The 9824-nt window shown below is 38.7% G+C and overlaps 1 protein-coding gene across 1 annotated transcript; it reads left to right on the top strand.

Moving 5' to 3' along the window:
• The first annotated feature begins 2253 nt into the window (after positions 1-2253).
• Positions 2254-9082, top strand: LOC141707885 (ubiquitin-conjugating enzyme E2 variant 1D). The gene is made up of 4 exons (XM_074511310.1): positions 2254-2458; positions 3205-3344; positions 6936-7061; positions 8710-9082. The coding sequence occupies exons 1-4, from the start codon at positions 2425-2427 to the stop codon at positions 8848-8850; spliced, it is 441 nt and encodes a 146-aa protein (XP_074367411.1). The 5' UTR covers positions 2254-2424; the 3' UTR covers positions 8851-9082.
• Positions 9083-9824: the final 742 nt, after the last annotated feature.

The raw sequence follows: 9824 nt of genomic DNA, 5'->3' as shown, positions 1-9824 counted from the left end.
AGAACTCATCGTCACTATGGGTTCATATGAAAACATGATAATCATACAACGATATAAACTAATAAAAATACTTAATGAAAACCAGAGTACGTCACAAGAGTATTAAGGTTCAAAGTAAAGAAAACTAGCATCCACTGTTACAACGAATAAAAGAATCACAAGATAATGTATGCTTCCTCTTCTTCGTTGTGGTGTGCTAAAACGGTCTTCTTAATCTTCTCTCATTGCTCCTTGCTTGTTACTTGTTGATACTTGTTGTGAAACGTCTCTCAAGATTACTTATATAGAATCCACAAGAAACAGCGCCGTCAGAAGCCCAATAGAAGTCTAATTATAAAAATCCAGATTCTAAAATACGACCCCAGGCGGCCGCCTCAGTTCTCAGGCGGGCGCATGCATCTCCAAGCGGTCGCCCCACATCCCAGGCGGGCGCCTGCACTGCTTCTGGAAAAATCCACTTTCTGCTCCTGAATTTGCTGAATTCTTCGCACAACTCCCCGCAACTGGTTCCAAGTACTTCCCTAGGCTTGTTATGATGAAATCTCCCTAATTACGCAAGTTATACCCTGAAATGCAAAGGCACTAGAAAAATGCATCAAATACACAAAATACTTGATTTCAAGACATCAATTCAAGCCATTATAAGACGTTCTAAGTGGTATAAAATGCCACTTATCAATCAGCCCTTGGGACAACAACCCTTCTCGGTATTGGACCATCCAGGTCTATGATTGGAGGAGGATTCCTCATTTTCTGAGGTAGTGGTGGTCTTAGGTGCGCCTCCAAGTCGCGCTTCAACCTTTTTATTTCAGCTTCATGAGACTTGATCCTCTCCTGCACTTCTTGGGGATTCGTCCCTCGGGTGCTTCTGGGGCATTGGTTAGCATCAGGCATTGGTTCTTTACCAACACGCCTCCTTCTCGGAGCCACATCATCATCCGAAGATTCAGAGTCTCTTTTAGGGTAAGGTCCAGAGAACTCTTGGTCCTCCAGAATAGGAGTCAAACTGCGTATATAGGGGGCGTCTGCCCTTGTGCTTCACTCCGATTTGCATGTCCACTTCCTCCAACCTCGGGGTACAGGGGCATCCCATAAGGGGGGTTAATGGTCACAACAGTTGAATACTCATACCCAACGGGTCGAGGATTCACAGGTGCATGTAGCTGCTGAAGTTGGGAATTCGTCCCTTGAGGAGTCGGGGGGTTCGTCCCTTGTGGCTGAGGCTCATTTGCCCCTATCAGGGTTCCTCCTTGGGTGGAGGCGTATGATGAGTGTGGGGGTATCTCCACTATTGACGAAATCGTTTGAGTTGTTCCAGCTGGTGTTCCTTCAGAGGCGCTGTTTCCACTCCGTGTTCTCACTATGGTTGTTGTTATGCTTTCCCACAAACGGCGCCAAATGTTATGGATTAAAAACTAGATCATATTTATTGCTAGGTTCGTGAGCTTCGAGGCTCGATTTGACTGCTTTTGTGTTTCGTGACTCAATCTGCCTTAATAAGATGCCTACGTACCTCGTTGTATGCCAATGATCAAGTCAAAAAACTTAGTTCTGATTGGAGGGGTGAGACCCCTTATATAGATGTTGGGATTCCTTGAATTGTACTAGGGTTATGAGACTTGAGGGACAATATTCAGAATTTGGATAGACTTTGGAGTCTTATAACAAAGGAATCAGACTCCTTGTTGATTTAGGTGCCCTTTAGGCTATCTTTCATAGAGTTATATTACTGATTGTACTCATTTAATGAGCTGTTAATCCTCCCTATTTATTAATTACGAAATTAATAAATGTTCAGGGCTATTGGGTCTTTCTTGTTCCATCAGGCCTAATCAATGTGTTAACCTTATTGGGCCGGATCAATGTGTTAACCTTTTTGGTCTGAACGTCATACACAACCTTCTTTAATGGGCCTTGCAGCCCTAGATATAATTAATGCAACATTAATTAAAATTTATTTTATCCCCTATCATATATGTATTAAAAAAGAAATTTATCAAGAATACCCATATTTTCAATGATTATATACAAAAGAAAAATTGCATATAAAATTGCATCACAAATTAAAGCCAATTGCTTTAAGTTGCACAAGTTGCAATTTTCAAAAAAAATAGTAGTAGTACCTTCATATTTGTGAGAAAAGCCCTAAAAAAATTTATATCAAATTTAATTATCACTTGAAATTTGAGAAGAATTTGAGAAGAATAAAAAACATGAGAAAGTAAGAATAATGTAAGGGGTAAAGGGGGGGTGAGCTTGTAAGCTAACCCAAATACACTTTATTGTGCTACAATCATCTCCTTGGATTATTATTTCTCTTATTCTTCGTCGTCGTCTCCCTTTCTTCTTCAAAACCCTCTCTCTCTCCCAAAATCCATCAACTCATCGATCCAATCTATAACTACTAATCCATCCCCTCATTCCATGACGTTAGGCTCTGGTGGATCTAGCGTGGTCGGTCAGTTTCTTATTTCAACTCTCCTTTCTCTATTATATCCATTTCTTTTTACTGCTTTTTTATCTACTACAACTTGTCAATTTTTCTTATATTATTACTTATTGAAATTGGTGGCTACTAATTTTCACTAGCTAATTAAATTAGAGACTTATTGGGGGGCTTCTTTGTGGTGGATTTGCTCGTCTTATACTTAAACTTGTCTGTTTCCATACTAATTTGTTATGGTTTTGTGTGAATGTCGATCTTTCGATTTGATACTATGTTTTTTACTTGATCCCTGTTACTTGGCCACATTTTTATTTTTATTATATTTCAGTTGTTAACAGTTAGATATATAGCAGCTGCTTCCGTTGTAGGTCAAAGAGTATCGCTCTCAATTGAATTGAATTGATTAGTAGTGTTACTCTTACATGTGTAGGTTAGTTTCATACGTTTACTAGGTTATTAAATGTGTAGATAGGTTTATATGTGTTCGTAATAGTAATGGACCAAAGGTGATTAACGGTTAGATAAGGTTCTTATTTTATAATAATAATTTAGATACTTGGGTAGATATGAGTCTATCTGAGTTGCGATGTAATGGTTGGAATATTCTAAACTTTTGTGATATTTTTCGTTCTACTACAAGGTTTATTTGCTTATTGTAATTACTGGTCAACATTCTAGACTTTATAAAGTTTGGTCTGGTTAATTGCACTTGCTGTTACTTTGGGTTTAGCTTCTCATGTTTATCAATTGCCTTGCAGTACCCCGTAATTTCAGATTGCTGGAGGAGCTTGAACGTGGAGAAAAGGGTATTGGTGATGGTACTGTGAGCTATGGAATGGATGATGGAGATGATATTTACATGCGCTCTTGGACAGGAACCATAATTGGTCCTCATAACGTGAGTGTTTTTTTTGTCCTTCAAAATTTGCAGCACTTGTTCTACCCTTTATATATGGATACATAGAGATAGAAATGTTATGCATAGTTCTTTTGTTATGTTCAACCAGGTGAACCAGCTAGTACTCAGGTACTGGAAATTTAAAGAAGAATACTGTGTATTTTTATCTACAAGTCTTGGTTCTGACGTGTTCTACGAGTGAAAACCTAAAATACTGATCTATAGTTGTGTAGTTGTAAATATGTAACAGATATGTAAAGTTAAAGATTTGTAGAACTAAACTCTTACTCCATGTACATGTGCGGTAGAATTAGCTTACACACACACCAAACAACACACAACACTGAGTTACCCAACAATACGAACTAGAACCAAATATATAATAGCACAATCGTAATGGTTACACAGAAAATAAGCTTGCCACTTTCGAGATGTGGCCTCTCCCAAGTCTACTACTCAATACAATTTCCAGATCCCCTTACTAACCCCCCTTCTTTCCCTTTTTACCTACCTCTGTCCTTGATATTATGAAATGACTTCTCTACCCTCCCTTCTAATAAAAGACTGATACTACACAGCTTGGGCTTCTTTAACTTGGGCTTTTCTTCCTTTGGGCCTTCTGGCATAAGTAAACCTGATGGGTGGTTTATTTGAATTCACAGCATTTGAATTCACAGCATTACCCGTGGCCCAAACAGCCACCTTGTCCTCAAGGTGGAAAGTGGGGAACATTTGATCCAGATCTGAGAACTGCTCCCAGGTTGCTTCGTAGTCCGGTAGTCCTTCCCATTGAATCAACACCTCAACCAAGTACCCCTGCCCTGTCTTTCTTAACGTCCTCAACAAAGCCTTCAGTGATATCATGGAACGACCTAGACTTGGGTCACCCTTTTACCGTCACACTTTCTCCTCCCACCATGAATTTGAGGGTTTGCGTCTTCCAATTGGTAGAGACTGTACCCAATTTTTCAAGCCATTGAACTCCGAGAATTAAGTCAGAGTTTCCCAAAGTCAAGGGAAGGAAGTCTTCAACCAATGTAATGGTTAGTAACTGCACCACCAATGCCCTGCATTCTCCTTCTCCATCAACCGTCTCACCATTACCTAGCGATACCCCAAATCCTTCCGTTTTCACCACGGGAATCCCCAATTTCTGCACAGCCACAGTCGATATAAAATTGTGGGTCGCCCCCGGATCAACCATGACTACTACTTTTTTTCCCAACACCTCTCCTACCAATTTAAGTGTCTTCGGGTTCGAAATTCCAACCACAGAATTTAAGGAGATTTCAGACTGGACCGTGTCATTTTCTTCCTGCAAACACTCCATACACCCTGTGTCGACCCCCTGATCTCCTTCACCTTTCGTATCCCCAATTTCTCCCTGCATCAAAATGACACTTAACTCTCTTTTTTTACAACGGTGGCCAATCGACCACTTCTCGTCACATCGAAAACATTCCCCTTTCTCTCTTTTCGACTGCAACTCCCTCTCATTTAACCTCCTAAACTCACCCAGTGGTTTGGCCACCGGAACACCTCCCACATTTTTAAGAGTAGGACTAGAAGGGGAGGAAGAAGACGGAGAGTAAACAGAAACTGAGCTTCTACTGGATGGAGATTTCAGAGAGGGCAGATAGAAGGTACCTGAGAAGGATGGGCTTGAGAATCCAGTGCTGATTTTGCGACTTCCACTATTTCGCAACTTCTCTTCAACCTTAACTGCTAACTCCATTGCGTGGTCTAAGTTGAGGGGTCCCAATACTCGTACCTCAGCCTTAACTTCATCTTTCAGCCCGTTCAGCCCGTTGATGAATTGAGCCAATGCTATTTCCTCCGGTACTCCTGTCAATGGTGCCATTAACTCGATAAAACGTCGCCTATAATCCACCACGCCAGTTGTTTGTTGGTGGTGAAGCCATTGCTCTTGTAAACTTCGAGCTGAAGTGGTTCGGAATTGTCGAAGTAACATTCCCTTTAATTCAGCCCAATTCCTGATGGGTCGCCGCCCATTCTCCCATTGAAACCACAATAAAGCATCCCCATCAAGAGAAACCACAGCCGCTTCTAGTTTTTCTTCTTCTCCCAATCGATAAAAGTGGAAATAACGTTCGGCCCTTAATATCCATCCATCCGGGTTAACCCCATCAAAAATAGGCAGGTCCAATTTTTTTACCTTCCAATTTCCCCCAATTTGGTCCCCGGTTCGACCCGACTCAGATCCTCCAAACCGCCCCGATCCGAAACCCGAACCTTCGCCCCGACCCGCTCCAAAACCCGTTTCTGGACCCGTTGACGAGTTTGACCCGCCTTTCTGAGTCGACTCGGTCAACTTCAACGAAGAAAGGGTTGAACGAACTTACGCTTGAAATTGCTCTTGTTCCTCCTTAGATCTGGCAATTCTGGCCTCAAATCGTTGCATAGCTTGATCCATCATCACTGTGATGTGGTCAATAAGAGAACTCTGCATACCCTGGGCTGCACTATTCACAGCGGTGGCGACCTGTTCTGCCATGGCAGCTCGCAGATCAACCATGCCCTTCTCAAGCCCTTCAATACGGTGCTGATTAGAAGGTGGAGCTCCCATTGTTGTAGATCTGACTGCTCTGATACCAATTTGCTGTAGAATTAGCTTACACACACCAAACAACACACAACACCGAGTTACCCAACAATACGAACTAGAACCAAATATATATTAGCACAATCGTAATGGTTACACAGAAAATAAGCTTGCCACTTTCGAGATGTGGCCTCTCCCAAGTCTACTACTCAATACAATTTCCAGATCCCCTTACTAACCCCCCTTCTTTCCCTTTTACCTACCTCTGTCCTTAATATTATGAAATGACTTCTCTACCCTCCCTTCTAATAAAAGACTGATACTATACAGCTTGGGCTTCTTTAACTTGGGCTTTTCTTCCTTTGGGCCTTCTAGCATAAGTAAACCTGATGGGTGGTTTATTTGAATTCACAGCATTTGAATTCACAGCAACATGTTATGCTGTGGTCCAATATGGTCACTGCGAACTCCAAGCACAAAGTTACTGCCTGAACCTTTGGTATTGATGAAGATAAACACTACTGAAACTCAATTTGCAGTTTTTAACTTCTTATTGCCTTAATATTGTGGTACATCTTTACATCCAGCCAATTTCTTTGTGCAAAATTCTATATTTTTCTTTTAGCTTATGCTTGACAACGGGGTGCAATATTTTCTGTGCCTCATTGGTTTCAGAAATAAAAATATATCTAACACTTCCAACGAGTTCCTTCTAGCCAAATTACTTGTCCAAATTTTGCACGGTGTTGTGTAGAGTATTAACAACCCCTAACTAAAACCAGGATTATACTGTATTGGTTTCTGAATTTTGATTATGACTTGGATGGTATTTTTGTGTATATTTTAAAAGCTGATGCAGTTCTGCTCTCTAGTTTCTGAGTAAAGATCTTCTTGTTATTAGATATTAATATTTAGAATTGAAATACATGTGAACGAGAGAGAGTCTTTAATTCTCTCCATCCTTTTTGAAATATATATTTGCCTCTCATGTAATTATCTAAATACTGCAATTGTCTACCTTATTTCAGTCTGTACACGAAGGTCGTATATATCAGTTAAAGCTTTTCTGTGACAAAGATTACCCTGAGAAGCCACCAACTGTCCGTTTCCATTCTCGGATCAACCTGACTTGTGTCAACCACGAAACTGGAGTGGTACATATGGATTTTCTAATTTGATGTTGCTCTTCATTTTCCAGTTAATTGCATTTATCGCTTCCTGTTTGCTGTAATGTTCAATAATAAATACAGGATGACTTTAACTTGAGTCTCTCGACTTAACTCAACGTACACAGTTATACAAGATTCATTGACCTTTGACTCAAGTGTCTCGATTCTACTTATTGGACTTAAACTCAAGCGTCTAAACCCAACTCAAAAATTTAAACAAGATTCATTCGGCTTTGACTCAAGACTCAAGTGTCTCAATTCAACTCATTGGTCTTTAACTCAGGTGCCTCACTCAACAGTCTTTTTTGCTTCGAACATTTTTGAAGGGTGAAGATGAACATCACCTAAAATCTTAAAGGAAATGGCAGGAGATGTAGGACAGTATAAAACAAACACATGACAAAATTACTAACATTCTAGCTGAAACAGTTACTCATGCATTTCCACGTTATTACACAAGAAGCTAAAAGGGAAAGCACGAGATTAAGGAGGTATCGAGTTTAGGTATTACTACCTCCGTCCCAAAATATAAGTTCTTTTGACTTTTTTCATGCATTTTTAGGTGAAATTAAATGATAGTTCTACTAATTATATTTCAAATTTTCTTTTTCTGAATAGAAGTATAAATGTTAAATTTTAAATTAGAAAAAGAAATTTTAAAAAAAAAATATATGGAGCTTTGAGTTTCCTACACCTTAAAATACGTGAAAAAGTATAAGAGACTTCTAATTTGGGACGGAGGGAGTAGTAATAATTAGAATTATAATGGTAGTCACATTAGGTGTCCTAATCAGGTGATCTTTCTCTATTCACTATATTGATTGTACACAGCTGACAATTGCTTAAGAGTTATGATAGGACACTGCTATCCTTGTTCAGAATAGACCTTACGTTGAATACCCCTAAAATGTAGCGTATATATTGAATTTATCCAAATTCGCTAAAATCCAAGAAAGTTCTGACAGTCTATCATCGGTATCATCTTATGATTTCTTTGGCCGTTGTAATATAACTAGCGGTCTAACATATGTTACTCATTTGTTAAAACTTGGCTGTTCTCTTAACCCCTAATTCTTTTGTGTCTATCAATCTATTTTAGCAACTCGCATTTTGTTGATACTATTTTTCTACAAGTGTGAACTATAATTCGGTTAGGTCACATCCTAGATATAGCTTATATGTAGATTTAGCAGTATGGTTCCTTTAATTTAGTAGAATTGACCTTTCCACATGTGATATTCTGCGTATGCTTATGCTGCCTTGATAAAAATGGAAAGAAGGATAGACAATATCATGTTTTTATGAACTGGGACGGTATATATATGATCCCTCTCCCTGAAGGGTTGGCTGATAACATGCCACGAATTTTCTGCTGATGTGAGTGTGTTCTTTGGTAATTTAAATACAAGTTTTCCATTTAAAATAACCTAATGCTATATTGGTTAGTCAGCGTATATTAGGTATAAATTAAGGGCGCATGGTTATTTCTAATTTTCATGATTTGCATAAAAAGTACACTCGAACAAAGGAGTTGACGTGTAGCAGTGTTTTTTTGAACAAGTAGTCGAGCTTTATCTGGACAAGTCGAATAGTAACTGTTTTGCTGTTATGTATGTAACTAATTTTTGTATAGGTGGAAGTCAAAAAGTTCGGAATACTGTCTAATTGGCAGAGAGAGTACACCATGGAAGATATACTGATACAGCTGAAGAAAGAGATGTCAGCTCCTTACAATCGCAAGCTAGTCCAGCCTCCTGAAGGTACTTGTTTTTAGATCAGGATCATACTGTTATCAAGAACAAACAAAAGAAGTTTGTAAAACAGTGCTGATCCTGGAAAATTAAGAATGTTTAATGTTCATGGTTAATTCCACAAGAGTCCTCCACATGCTGAACTGTGAGGAAAATGCTGTTTGTTTATTTAATGGATTTCTTTCTTGTATCAATTCAGTCGATCCCGACATTTGATTTCTATATTCAGTAATCAAGGATTTTTTAAAGACTTTACTTCAGGGGGCAAATGAAACTAAATCCTTAAGCAAATCCTAGTGAAAAAACCTTCGATTTACTGCTTATATGTTGTTTAAAGGTAATGAAACTTTCAGTTCAGATGCTATGATTTCAGGTGGATGCTCTTAGAGCACAGGCACCTAATGCCAAAAGAAAGAAAAAAATGACGTATCAAGGGATTGGCGGAGTTGATTAGTAATGCAGTATTTCTTTATTTGTCCATCAATAATAATTCACTATAATCGAAGTGCATAAATATGTAAGCCACTTAATGATGGATTGATGGTCATCAATTTGACTGATGGGCCAGTAAACGGCACTCAAATAATAAATATTATGAATTTATTGACTGGATTAACTATTTTGATTTGCACTTGTTACACAAAAAAATGGCAAAGTATGTTGCAGAAAGGGTCCGGGTTTACTCTGGGAAAGGACATGTTTGATTTCATTAAAGATTCCTAATATTCTGCTCGGGCCATTTGCAAGTGGAGCATACATTTAAAAGTACCCAAGGCCCAAGGGAAGGGAGTATGGGGTGATGGGCGGGGCTGTAAATTTGTATAGAATATCTTGTATTTCAGCTTATATACTGTCGGGAAATATGATAATGTATTATACGTATATGTTAAATATGATAATGTATTATATGTGTATGTTAAATTAGATGTAATTTATATATATTAAAAGAAAAGTCATTGACATATATAATTACGAGGAGCAATTTAGTAATTTTATA

Source organism: Apium graveolens, chromosome 2 (assembly GCF_009905375.1).
Source record: "Apium graveolens cultivar Ventura chromosome 2, ASM990537v1, whole genome shotgun sequence".
NCBI lineage: Eukaryota > Viridiplantae > Streptophyta > Magnoliopsida > Apiales > Apiaceae > Apium > Apium graveolens.
The sequence above is the reverse complement of the archived record's forward strand: the minus strand, read 5'-3'. Positions and strand labels throughout refer to the sequence as shown.

Bases quoted from the DNA above. Each gene is read 5' to 3' on its own strand.
- LOC141707885 (XM_074511310.1), top strand. From the start codon at position 2,425: ATGACGTTAGGCTCTGGTGGATCTAGCGTGGTCG. The intron at 2,459-3,204 runs GTCAGTTTCTTA...ATTGCCTTGCAG, and splicing joins TGGTGGATCTAGCGTGGTCG to TACCCCGTAATTTCAGATTG. The intron at 7,062-8,709 runs GTACATATGGAT...ATTTTTGTATAG, and splicing joins TCAACCACGAAACTGGAGTG to GTGGAAGTCAAAAAGTTCGG.